General features: G+C 38.8%; 1 protein-coding gene across 13 annotated transcripts in view; it reads right to left on the bottom strand.

Moving 5' to 3' along the window:
• Positions 1 to 14,434, bottom strand: part of KAT6B (lysine acetyltransferase 6B) — a 207,789-nt gene that overhangs the window by 25,612 nt on the left and 167,743 nt on the right. For all 13 annotated transcript variants that reach the window (XM_033209753.1, XM_033209756.1, XM_033209752.1 and 10 more), the window contains 2 exons: positions 13,899 to 14,060; positions 10,004 to 10,097 (listed from right to left, as the gene is read on the bottom strand). In XM_033209753.1, the coding sequence (XP_033065644.1) occupies positions 10,004 to 10,097; positions 13,899 to 14,060 (256 nt within the window). The remainder of the gene's footprint in view (positions 1 to 10,003; positions 10,098 to 13,898; positions 14,061 to 14,434) is intronic.

Below are 14,434 nucleotides of genomic sequence, written 5' to 3'. Positions count from 1 at the left end.
TGCCTCCCAGGTTCAAGGGATTTTCCTGCCTCAGCCTCCCGAGCAGCTGGGACTACAGGCGCATGCCACCACACCCAGCTAATTTTTTGTATTTTAGTAGAGACGGGGTTTCACCACGTTGCCCAGGCTGGTCATGAACTCCTGAGCTCAGGCAATCCGCCCGCCTCGGCCTCCCAAGGTGCTCGGATTGCAGGTGTAAACCACTGTGCATTTTATTTTCATTGGTTAGCTGGAATATGTTTATAAAAAGATGTTTCTGGCCAGGTGTGGCGGCTCATGCCTGTAATCCTACCACTTTGGGAAGCCAAGGCAGGTGGATCGCTTGGGCCCAGGAGTTCAAGACCAGTCTGGACAACATAAAGAGACTACAGAAAATGAAAAAATTAGCTGGGCATAGTGGTGCTTACCTGTAGTCCCAGTTACTCAGGAAGCTGAGGTGGGAGGATCTCCTGAGTCTAGGAGGTTGAGGCTGCAGTAAGCTGAGGTCGCACCACTGCACTATAGCCTGGGTGACAGAGTAAGACTCTGTCTCAAAAAAATTTTAAAAATTTAAAAAATAAAATGATGTTTCCCCTCCTTTACTACTTGATTACTTCACTGTACAGTTTATATAAGAAAGGCAGGATAAATGCTTTAATTACATTTTTTGCGGTTTTCAAGATAATAAACTGGTTCCTATTATCCTCTAAATCAGTTTGTTTTTTAATATCATTATGAACTTGTGAATTTAAACATTTGATAGTTGCATATTTTTTATCTTTATTATTATATTTATTGTCTGGTCAGAGCCTCTTCAAATTGACTCCTAAGTCTTTTTGACATGACCCTAACAATTTTTGCTTCCTTGCTGTCTAGTATGACAAGCAGGACTTTGTTTTGTTTACAGAAATAACTCTTCGACTTCATTTAAAATGATGACTGTATTTGCCCCAAAAAAGGACATATGTAAATTTATTGTGGAGAGTGATGTCCACCTGTATTACATTTTCTCATGATTTCAGCAACACCTTTTTGTACCTTCTGCTGTGTAATTGTGCTACATATTTATTTACATGTGGACAAATGGTTACATGTGAAACTGAATTGCTTTTAATCCACTCAACCATTTTTATACACTTTAGAAACATTAATTTAAAACAATTTTGCTGAAAAAAAGAGTTCCTCTATGATGTTAACTCAAAGCAGGACTCCATATAAATAATTACAAAACAGAGGTTTTTACATTGGTAAACATGAAAATGTAGCATGAATATTAGGGTACAAACATGCTAACCACAAACCCTCTGTGGGGGAGAAAAAAATCAGATTCCTAACTAGTATTTTCCTAAACAATTCTAAACAAGTTAAGGAAAACCTTCTGTTTTACCCAATATGAAGTTATATTTAAAAACAAACAAACACAACACCAACAACCAACCAACCAACGAACCAAAAAACTACCTTACAACCAGCTGAAGTCATAAATATGTTGTTTAGGGCCAGGTGTGGTGGCTCATGCCTGTAATCCCAGCACTTTGGGAGGCTGAGGCGGGTGGTTCGCTTTTACTTAGCAGTTTGAGACCAGCCTGGGCAACATGACAAAACCCTGTCTCTACTAAAAAATACAAAAATTACCCAGGCATGATGGTGCGTGCCTGTGATCCCAGCTACTCAGGAGACTAAGGCAGGAGAACTGCTTGAACCCAGGAGGCAGAGGCTGCAGTGAGCTGAGATCGTGCCACTGCACTTCTACCTGGGCGACAGAGCAGGACTCAGTCTCAAAAAAAGAAAAAAAGAAAAAGAAAATGAAATACCATCATGAGAGGGTAAGTGCAGGCAAACTTTTATCTTAGAATATTCTATCTTAAACATAATGTCTCTATTACAAGCTGGAAAATATGTTCAAGGGGGAATAGTTCTCGTGAAACCCAAACCAGGTATAGCACTAATTTCAGCCAAGCAGAGCAAAATCTTTCTTGATCTTGTTTTAACAACGGGTCAAGGCACAGTGGCTCACACTGGTAATTCCAGTGCCTTGGGAGGCTGAGGCAGGAGGACAGCTTGAAGCCAGGAGTTTGAAACCAGCCTAGGCAAAAAAGCAAGAGCCTGTCTCTACCTGACCCCCCACCTCTGCCCGTGAAAAACAGCCGGGAATGGTGGCATGTGCCTGTAATCCCAGCTACTTGGGAGGCTGACATGGGCGGATCACTTGAGCTCAGGAGTGCAACGCTGCAGTGAGCTATGATCAGGCCACTGTACTCCAGCCTGGGTGACAGAGTGAGACCCAGTCTTGAGAAGAGGAAGAGAAGAGAAGAGAAGAGAAGAGAAGAGAAGAGAAGAGGAAGAGAAGAGAAAAATGTGAAAAATGTGTCTCTTCCATATATCTTAACTGGGTAAATGGGAAATAGAGTTGGAAGCATTTCCTCCTCTGCACTGCCACAGCCTCTCTCACATTTGAAATTGCAGGGCTGGGAAGAATTTTGTGTCTGACCCTCTACTACCCTATGGGCAAGGACTAAATCATTCATCCTTATGTCCTCATCACCTAGACCATCCCTGGCACAGTGTATTTAAAGCATGTTTGCTGAAAGATGGGATGAAGTGATAAATAAAGTGTAAAAAACAAAGACTGAGAGGAAGTCTGAGTTTAAGCACTACTGGTCAAAAGCTAGCTGGATGTATCTGGCAGGTGCTGACACTCATACAAAGAAGTGGATTAACTAGACTCAGGCATGCACTGATTTCCCCCAACAATCCTTTATTGTGTATCCTCTATGTGCTAGCCACTGTGCTCATGGCTTGGAGTTTAGCAATGACCAAGTCCCTGCCCTCTTGACGGTCCCACTAAGGTTTCATTTTGTTCCAGTTACCGCTGAAGATTAGGTTATTCTCATCCCAATTATTTGAATGGAATTTGTCCAGTAGTGGGTTTCAAAATGACTCACTGCAAATGCCAGTCAATGTTAGAAATCCAAACAGACAAAAAATTTGTTTGGAAAAAAAAAAACAACAAACAACCACCTGCATGCCAAAACTCGAAAAAATTCTGAGCTATGTAAGGCAAAACACTAGCTTTCAGAAAAAATGAGAGACTGCAGACCGTATGTTTCATATTTACAATGTTTTCATTGAGGCAATGAATACAAACTATTCTATAAGAGCTATTTATTTGCTCTTATTTATGACAAGCTTAGCTTAAAAAAAGATACACAAATAAATCGTTAGCCGCACTGTCTCATGCAACTCATTTCAATGCATTCAGCAGCAGTCAACCTCTGAATAAATCACTGAGAGCTCAATTTTCAACCTTGATGTTATCTTTAGCATATTAAAACATATTGTACTTCAGACCAATGTAATAAAACAGTAATGGTAAAAGCTTTTAGTGAAACATATTATAATGAGAAAATAAGGAAAAATAGCCATTTTCCTTATTATATTACAGACTAGAATCCTATTCAAATAAATGTCATCATTATACTTGATTACATAGGTCAAAACGTGTCTTCCAAAACCCAGCAAAAGCCCAAGGATATAGCTGCTGGTCCAGTATTTTCCAACAAGTGTCATGGGGGTGAAGGTGGGAGGCTCCTTATCTTAGAAAAGGCTATGAAGTACTTGAGCACCATTTCAAAAGCATAACTTATTATTCCTTAATGACTGCCTTGACTGCACTCACCCAGGAGCTGCTGGGAAGGCTAAGCAAAGAGAAGCTTTCTTGACAGCTTCTTATGGCTAAAGCTGGAATTTTCCTTTCAAAATAAATGCAATCAAGAAATGAATTATCTGATAAGAGAAAAAGTAAGGAAAAGATAAGTGTCTCTTCAACCAGCTATGTACAAATGTGGATTATGTCACAGCTCTGCTTTCTCCGCCAAAGGTTTAGAGCAGACAGTGACATCTTCTTTCTGATGCAACTGAAATGATCTTAAGATAGAGGCTGCATTTCAGCAAAAGTACCAGACCTCAAAAGAAGACAGGGCATACCTGGCATCATTTGGAAGTAAGTAAACCAGTGCTGATGGTTTATGTTCTAATAAAATAAAATTCTCCCTAAGAATCACACACAAGAAGGGAAAGCACATTTTAAAAGTTCTTCCCGTCATAATTTAACATTTGTTCAACAATTAAGAACCTACTAAGCGCCACGCTCTTCTAGAAGATCAGAATGCAGCAAAAAGCAAAGTCCACACTCTCATGAAGTTTACTTTTGATAAGACATGGGCAATCAACAATAAATACAGTCATGCACATACACGGATACAAATATGCATGCTATCCTAGCTCTGTCCTCCGAGAGGGCTAGAAGCAGTGACACCCAAGTAGCCATGGGCACATTTAAGTGATCAGAACTTGGTTTCCTTCTTCTTTTTTTTTTTTTTTTTTAAGGTGAAGTCTTCCTCTTTCACCCAGACTAGAGTGCAGTGGCGCAATCTCAGCTCACTGCAACCTCCACCTCCCGGGTTCAAGCAATTCTCTGCCTCAGCCTTCCAAGTAGCTGGAACTACAGGCGCCCGCCGCCATGCCTGGCTAATTTTTGTGTCTTTTTGTAGAGACAGGGTTTCACCATGTTGGCCAGGCTGGTCTTGAACTCCTGGCCTCAAGAGATCCACCTGCCTCGGCCTCCCAAAGTGCTGGGATTATAGGCATGAGCCACTGTGCCCGGCCCAGATCCTGGTTCCTAAATACTGTTCTCCACCATAAGGAACCAAGGCTCTTGGGAGAAATGGATGATTCCAGCGCTGGCTTAAGAAAGGGATAAGCTAAATCTGGAACATCATGCTGTGGCAGAAAGGAAGAATCCACAGGACGGAAGCATGTGGAAAAGGCACAAGAATCCACTTGAAACATTTGCTGCTAAATAAATCCAGGACAACTTGATGTTTGGGGAACATCAAAATCAATCATGGTAATGACAAGATATAACCTATAGAATAAAATTAAAACCCAAAATTATACAGAAAAAATTAAATAAATGGGGAAGAAGAAACAATTCTTCCTTATAGAATGCCAATTAGTAAGTTGTAGAAAGAATGAAATTAGAAAATTACCATTTGTTAATTATCCTAGTAATAATTATTTTAGATAAGAGCCATAAGTGAAGGTGTAAAAGTAGGACGTGAAAATTGGATGAGAATTGATATTTATATAATCCCAAAGTATCTTCTCACCAGATACTTACTGATTACAAAGCGAAAAATGGTAATTTCACAGTGAAGAAGCTGGCAGGTCCCACCTAAGCCCAGTGATGAGACAAATGTATTATCATATGATCCTGATGAAATGCACTGGGGAGGACATACGGTCACTTCTATGGTATTCCTGCCAAAAAATGTACAGCCTAAATCTAACTGTGAAGACACATCACATAAACCCAAATTGAAGCACACCATACAAAATAAGTGGCCTGTATGCTTCAAAAATATCAAAATCATGGAAAACACAAAGCAAAGCAAAACAAAACAAAAAAACAGGTAGTATTCCAGATTAAAGGAGGCTCCAGGGACATAACTACATACTCCATGTGATCCTGGAGGAGATTTTTTTTTTTTTCCTCTAGAAAGAACATCAGTATAAACTGGTAAAATTTAAAATTTGAACAATGCATAGAGATTACTTTAATATCTTGATTTTAATAATTTATATTATGGCTATATATGAGAGCATCGTTGTAGAAAAACACTGTACTATTTGGGGATAAAGGTGCCACACGTCTTCAACTTACTCTCAAATGATTCTGAAAAGAAAATATGACAGAGAAAGAGAGAAACAAAGGGAGAGACTGAAAATAATAGAGCAGAAAACAGATGTGATAAAATGTGAACATGTGCAACAATGTATGGGAAATTGTGGTATTATTCTTAGAGCTTTTCTCTAAGTCTGAAATTATTTCAAAATTAAAGAAAAAAATAGTGACATGGATAAGGCACTGCTGGCAGCCCCCGCAGCAGAAGCAGTCCAGGGCTTGGGAGGGAGCACTCTGGGGCCCCAGGGCTCAGCAGTGGCTGGGAGAAGAAGAGCTCCTTGCCTTGTCGGTGTGAGGCTCTGAAGCAGGAACTGCAAATGTGGCAAGTTTTGTGGGCAAGGGAGTTCTCTGTATGTCTGGTGCGGATGGAGGGAGAGAGAGATAGAAAGACTTCACAGACAGAGATGCGGAAGACTTTCAAATTTTCTGACTGAGAAAGGGAATCCTAGAATCCAAGAGAAAGGAACGTGTTCTCAACCAATCCATGATAGTCACTCTCTCCTCCACCCATTCCAGTTGTGGGCAAAGAGTCATAAAACCCACTAGGGAGTTTATGAGCAAATGGGGAGTTGGTGCCCTTTAGTCACTCTGGCCAAACTCTGCAAATGGCCTCCTCGGGAGCCTTGTTCTGACAAATCCCAGAGAAGCTATTCTAGGAAGTGACAGACAAATGACTTATTCTGCAAGCAGCACATGGTTCCATGGATGACCATTCCACCTCACTCGGCTGCCCTGAAGAACAGTGTTCAAAGCACTGCATTTGCAGTTCTTTATACAGACAGTCCCTGGTTTACAATGGTTCAACTTTACTAAAGTATGAAAGCAACACCATTCAGTAAAAACCATACTTGATCATTTCCTGGGCTAGCGATATGTGGTACAACACTCTTACATGAGATACTCAACACTTTATTATGAAATTGGCTTTGTGTTGGATGATTCTGCCCAACTGTGGGGTAATGTAAATGTTCTAAGCACATTTAAAGTCCAGGCTAAGCTAGGATGGTTGGTGGATTAAGTGTATTAAATGTATTTTTAATTAATGATATTTTCACTTTATGATGGGTTTATCAGCCCATAGCCCCACTCTAAGTCCAGGAGCGTGTATATACACACAATGCATTACATTCCACTCACATCTGTGATCAAGTGTGCAAGTGGGCAGCTATATCTCTCTCCCTGCTTGTGTCTTGTTTCAGCTTACTAAACTGGCAATTATAAAGATCTACCTGATTTACAACCTCATTTGACTTACTGAAAATACATCCCTGACCAAAAGACCCCAGGCTCATGTACAAAACAGAAATAAAACAAATATAACCATTAAAAGGTCCTTTAAAAAACCACAGCAGATTTTAGAAAACCTGTAACCCTAGTTAGCTTTCTATCCTGGGCTCCAAATTATGAGGTCAAAAATGATCATGAGAGGTCATGTGACTCATCCCTACCTTTAAAGGCTGGATTTCAATCATTCTGGAAAGATATTTATCTACTATTACTTTAAGTAACTTCCAAGAGAAGGTGCTATTAATTTCTTCAGCAGCCTACTCTATCTTCCTTAAAACTTTTATAGCCAAGAAATTCTTTTGGTTTTAAATTGAATTTCTATTGGGTTTACACCAGTTCGCATTTTCTTCGAGTGCTATAAAATTCTTCCCCTAGTCTCCTCTTCTCTGAGGGAATAACACCAATCCCTTTTCAACTTTATTCAGATCTTTCACCGCACTTCTTAAACCCACTCCAGCAGGGGCAATGCTAAGTGTACAGGAAAGAGAAAATCAAAAACCACACCCTCAGCACTGCTTTGCCTGGTCACATCCTGGTAGACAGCATTCATCATAGTGGCCCTGAACCACTCAGTAAAGGTTTCAATGTGTTCTGTAGTTTTAAAATACAAGGTAGATTCTAATAACAGTTTTCACTAAAATGGTTTAAAAAAAGACATAGCATTTGAAGATAATGTATTTGTTACCCAGACTGTTTTCTTATGTAGAAGGCCTTAGTGCCAGATCATGCTGTACAAATAAGACGCTACTGAATTTAGAGCTTGAACTTTACCTAGTAAGTACCAGTTCCTTTTTAATTTTTGGTAGACAATTATTGTGGACAGCAAACATATCAATTTGGAAATTTAGTTTATATCAATACAATTTAATTTATACCTCTAATACCTATTATTATATAGGAATCTGTACTACTGGATACAGAGAAGTTGGAAGTATGACACCTCCATCAATAATTATCACAAAAGGGTGAATAGAGGGTAAGTGTGATACCATATACAATATGGGACCAATAAAGGTATGAGATAAAATTCCAGGAGGTGGGATCAAAAAGCAGAGATACTTGAGCTGGCTCGTAACAATGGGCAGGATTTTGAACAGACAGAGACTAGGAAAGGATTAGGTGATCATTTCAAGGAAGGGACTGCATAGACAAAAAATGGAGGTATAGGACCATGCTCAGACTATTTGAGAAAAAGGAGATTGGTAGATGAAAAAGCCTAAAGGACAGGCTGGAATTAGATGTTAGAAGACGTTAAATATTGAGCTAAGGAGTTTGTCTTATTCTGTAGGCATATAGATATGACCAAAAATTTAAGGCTTGAATGGCTGCTATGCATACCAGAAACTATATTTATGCACTACTTATGAATAGAAGATACACAAAACTGGAGAACAAGATAAATGGTTTTGCCCTCAGAAATGATTACAGCTAGGACTCTACAAAAATAAAAATGGTACACTGCATTTGGTAAGATGGCCCTCCTTGGGATTACTGGTTTCATGGATAACTAGGTCAGGAAAGTATAGATAAGACTAGGGTAATGAATCAATAACTAAAAATATTATCTAAAAATAGAAAAATAATCAAAATTTTTCTTTTAAAAGAATCACATTCTTCAATGTCATTAGATAAATCAGTCAAAACTGCTATTCAGTTATTTTACACTTTTATCAGACATTAATCTTTACAATACCTAACAATATAGATTTAGAGTCACTGTATTTCTTCATGGTTTTCTGTGAGAACATTTACATTGTGGTTTTTGCATCTGATATAGCTGACGAACATTGTGCAAAGTCCTAAATTTTCCTCCTTTCAGTTAACAAGCAGATAAACTGCAATCTGGTAATCAAGAAGCACCTGGTTCCTAGTGACAGATTTATTTTTATTTATTTATTTATTTTGAGACAGAGTCTCTCGTTCTGTCGCCCAGGCTGGAGTGCACTGACACCATCTCAGCTCACTGCAACCTCCACCTCCTGGGTTCAAGTGATTCTCCTGCCTCAGCCTCCCCAGTAGCTGGGAGTACGGGCGTGTGCCACCACGTCCAGCTAATTTTTGTATTTATTTTTCAGTAGAGATGGGGTTTTACCATGTTGGCCAAGATGGTCTCAATCTCTTGATCTTGTGATCCACCTGCCTCGGCCTCCCAAAGTGCGGGATTACAGGCATGAGCCACCACGCCTGGCCAGTGACAGATTTTTACATGACCAGAAATGACTATTATCATGGGATATCTGGTCATCATGTTATCTAGATATTTTGAATCAATTCTCCAAATGTACCTCTAACACAACATTTACACATCCAGTATAATATAAACAAGGAAAAAAAGAAACTACCAATTTTTAAAAACATTATCCATGTGCACACTTTTATATATTATTCCGGTTTTAACAGAGAAGGCTCAGAAGATATGAGTGCATATAAGATAAATATTTCTTGGGAAACCTCTAGATACAAACACTGTATTAATTTCCATAATAGAAAAGGGAAATTAACAAAACAAGGTAAGAGTTATTTCTACTAGCAAGGCCCAGGACAGGCTGCCTAGAAAATTATTTTTCTAAATGGAAATATACCTTTTCTGCTTTGCACTGTACAAGATTATAGGCAAAATTTTAGAGAGCTGAAAATCCTTTCAGATAATACTTCCTTTAGCTTTAATCACGAATAATTGCCTCTTTTGGTGCTAATGAGCATGAGCACCACAAAATGGAATGTAATTCTGGCGGTTCATTCAGGGTAATGGCTTTGTGCATGAGGCCCGCTGCCGAGAGATCTAGTCTCAATTTCCTAGAGTACAATCACTGAGCAGCAGTACATTTTTCACTTGAGGAAGATGTTCTAACCTATGTAAATATAAATAGAAAACTCATTCTCTATTGATAAAAACAACAATGCAGGTTAAATAAACTTTTGTGTGTTACTGTTTCCTGTAACAGCCATCAGCCTCCTGGATCATGAAAGTAAATAAAGTACTTCACTTACTGAAATCAATGAGAAACCGTCCAAATCCTTGCCTTTGGTGCTGGGGCATGATCATTATGCAGGAGACATTATACTTCTGCTGGCAAAGCTTTTCCTGAGGGAAGGAGAAACAGATCAAGTATGTCAGAGCCCTGCTGAAGTGGGCAATTCCCTGCACCTGCCACTGTCCTTGTAAAACTGTCCACTAAAGAAAGCCAATGGGTTAGGTCAGGATCAAGCAGAAAAATCCTACTATATTAATCAATCAAACTATCAACTAACAACAAACCATCGACTCTGGCATGCCTCTCAACTACATCTTTATTCTTGAAAGTCAGTGCCATAAAATATGCATAAAGAATCCAAGGAAATATGAACCAAATAAAACAGAATACAGACAGTATAAAAGAAATGCTTTCCTTGCTCAAATAACTTCAGAGATAGAGAAAATAACATCCCAGGGAGTCACCCAGTGGAGTAAGTTAGGATTTAGCCAGCTATCTTGCTAAATATAATAATAATCTACAACTCTGCAACAGCAATCTGTCTTCTGCCTTTTGGAAAATGCCCCAGTGAAACTAAAACAGTATCTGTGTGGGTAGATGTGCACAAATACATTTCTCCTGTGAATAAAAAGTCAATGTAAAAAGCTAGAGAAATAATTAATCTGCATTTCAAACCAGGAAAACAAAACAAAATGAAACAAAAAGACAACAACAAGAAACTCTAAAGCCTCCAAACAAAGGTTAGACCAAAATACTACCAACAGTTTGAAACCAGGAGGAAGACTGGATAGAACACGGTTAAGAAACAGCTCTTACAGTTAAAGAAGAACTTGCAACTTTCATGGGATGTGGCATCAGGGCAGCATTTTTTTATTCAGAGTACACAGAAGTTGCCAAAACCTACACAGAGATCTGGAAAAGGCTTTTGAGGTCATGGATGCTCTGGCCAAATATAAACCACAAATAAGACTAACCACAAATGGTACCAACCACACCAAAGTTTTACTTCAGAACACCCAGATCTTTAATGAACCAATTTGAAAGATCACAGGAGATGGTTGTGGAAAAAACCCTACAGGGCAGAATTGAAGAGTTCTTTGTGAAAAAGATGCATTCCCAACTTTTGCACATTTGTAGTTGTCTATGGAGCCTCTAAAAAATGAGGAGGAAGCAATGTGTGTCAGTTCTCCTAAGAAGATGAATTGTCCCTCACTGGATGTGCACATCAATGGCAAAGGTTCAAGTAATTCGTCTATTTTGCAAAGTTATGACAAATAGGTCACTCTCTCTAAAAAGAAATGTACTCTGGGTTAAGAGAATTCATCCTTGATGCCATTCCCTTCTTTGTCCAGAACCAAAATTTCCACCTTTCGGAGTTTTTTGAGATCCAATATAGTAGTGATCTTTCTTCCCCCGCCTCGCAACTTACTATAGCTAAATTCTATAGCTAAATTCTAAGCATTACTATAGCTAAATTCTAAGCTATGAATAAAATAACTACTCCTTCTTTCCTTTCTGTTTACAGCCATCTATTATGTGCTTGGAAAGTCATATGCATGTAACAATTTGCACTGAACTTTTCTAGGTCATTCCAGCCCTTGTCTGGCTATCCTTGAACTGTCATTCTAATAACCTCTAGAATTTAGTTCAAGAATAGCCCCAAAGGGCCAGAGTCCTCTAGATTCCAACTGACACATGAGAATATGGTTTAGTTTCATCTAGTCTTTTTTATTTATTTATTTATTTATTTTGAGATGGAGTTTTGCTCTGTCGCCAGGCTGGAGTGCAGTGGGGTAATCTCAGCTCACTGCAACCTCTGCCTCCCGGGTTCAAGGGATTCTCCTGTCTTGGTCTCCAGAGTAGCGGGGATTACATGCATGCACCACTGCGCCCGGCTAATTTTTGTGTTTTTAGTTGAGACGAGGTTTCACCATGTTGACCAGGATAGTCTCGATCTCTTAACCTCGTGATCCGCCCGCCTTGGCCTCCCAAAGTGCTGGGATTACAGGCGTGAGCCACCGCACCTGGCCTCATCTAGTCTTTTAACATGGTTATTTTTTAGATTAATTTTTGTTTCACTATACTGCCAAGGCATATTAGTATTCCAAAATAGCAGGAAATAACAGCAGCTGCTGCCATGCTATAGAAGAAACTGACAAAATGAGAAAAGTTGAGCTAGTTCTGAGTAAAATGTTAGGTATCCTGGGAGGAAGAGAGGCAGAAATTCAAACTTCAAGAATCACCACCAACTCTACACATGGCTGCTACTCAGCAGCCAACACAAGACTCAGGAGCGGTATGGTCAGTGCAGCACGAGTAAGGTGGGCACGGTTAAGCCTATGTTTAAATCCACAGACATTGAAAGAAACACCATTTTCTAACAGGAAGGACGCAACCACTATTCTTTTTAAGTCTCTGGAGAAAAATGATCTTGACAAACCTACATAAAAGGTAAGGTGTTTTATTTATTAATCATATAAATAGATTTCCTATTTATTGTTTTAGTCAGTGTTAATTCTCTATCATCTTTTGAATTTGTAATGTGCAAATTAACTTTCTTCTTTTTCATTTCAAAGCTTTACCAAATATGTGGATTAAAACACTGAGACAGTTTTCCATGAATGGTGTTATTTATTTTTGTTTATGATCTTTGGGTTGACTCGGATTTAGGATAGCTATAGTTTGCAAGTACCTTCACATATATTCTATCTTTTGAAACTCCAGTAAAATGGCACTTGTATAAAGCATACCATTTACATTGTGCAAGAGCAGATTCATTAAAATTCAAGTATCACCTAATATAAAAAATGTATCATAAAATAAATAAAAGATAGAGTTTGGACCTTCTACCTAAAAGTCTCATAATTATTGTCTCTATGTACCATCCTGGTAAATTTAACTATTTCCTAGGTGCCTCAGAAAAGTTAAGGTCATTACCTGGTAAACATCTCCAAACTCAGTTATCCTTTATTAAAAGGAGCTATTGTTTCTTAGAAGCCTTTGAGCAGAAGAATGTGAATGAACTGCTCTGAACCACTGAAAAGGACAAGCTACATCCCCCTCAATATGTCGATGTTTCCCCCACTCTAATAGCTGGAGATACTTTGGCTTTTTTTTTATTTTTATTTTTTTTTAAGATGGAGTCTCGCTCGCGATCTCAGCTCACTGCAATCTCTGCCTCCCAGGTTCAAGCGATTCTCCTGCCTCAGCCTCCCAAGCAGCTGGGACTACAGGCGTGTGCCACCCGGCCCAGATAATTTTTTGCATTTTTAGTAATTTTTTGCATTCACCATGTTGGCCAGGATGGTCTCTATCTCTTGACTTCACGATCCACCTGCCTTGGCCTCCCAAAGTGCTGGGATTACAGGCATGAGCCACTGTGCCCAGCTGATACTTAGGCTTTCTAAAGGTGAGATTGCTTTAGAACTTAAAACCATAGCACAGAGAATAAGAGACTAAAGTGTAAAACCAGTCGTTTTATCAGCTTGACTGTCCAAATGCCAGCGTCCTAACTCACTGAGATACTGTTGACCACAGAGGGAAGGCAACAAGGAGAAAGGAGAATTCTCTCTTAAATGCTACATTAAACTGAAACCTTCATGTTGACACCACTTAAAGGGAAAACGGAAATAAGCTTACACTGAGAAAATCAAAGATGCTAAGTGGTCCACAAGGCAGCAATTAGAATGTCATCAGGACGGCACACAGTGCTGAGGTCCTTTACACACTTACTAGGCACCATGTTTTTTGTTTTCATCTTTTAAAATTAGTTCTGAACAAGAACCTGAGCTTTTCAAAAACACATGTCACTTATTCAAATTACAGTAATGAAAAAGCCCTGTTCAAAGAATTGGGCTCTACCAAAAACATTTTGAAAAAGAAAATGAAGGTCATGCTGGCTCTTGTTTTACCTTAGAGAAGTATCCAACCAGATGACAGCCCTTTTCATCATTTTTTGTAAGGACATAAAAAAGGAATGGCTCGACATCATAATACAATGTTTTGTGGTCCAGGAAGAGCTTGGCTAACAAGCAAAGGTTTTGGCAATAAATTTTGCTCATATTCCCATCAACCTAGCAGAAAGAAACAGACAACATTATTTAACATAAAAATACCACGCCACATAAAATTGTTTCTTCTATATGGTATTTCAGAAAGTACATCATTTTATTTCCAAATCTTAAACTGAGAGATTAAAACACTCTATTAAGCAAGTACAGCTTTAACCAGAAAACAGCTGTCACTGGCAAATCAGAATTCCACATTTTCTCTTAAATTAGGGTACATTTGAGGTAGTTAAATTTCTCTTTTAGCTACCAAAGAAGGGCCAAACCACTAGTAAAGGAGTAATTTTTACTTGTAGTTTATTCTGAGCTAAAAATGATCAGGCATGTCCTCTCTCTTTATTTGAACCAAATAAATCTGTGTTAAGGAAATATAAACAGAT

The sequence above is a fragment of the Trachypithecus francoisi genome, unplaced genomic scaffold (assembly GCF_009764315.1).
Source record: "Trachypithecus francoisi isolate TF-2019V2 unplaced genomic scaffold, Tfra_2.0 Lachesis_group9, whole genome shotgun sequence".
Lineage (NCBI taxonomy): Eukaryota > Metazoa > Chordata > Mammalia > Primates > Cercopithecidae > Trachypithecus > Trachypithecus francoisi.
This window is presented reverse-complemented; position numbering and strand designations above follow the sequence as displayed.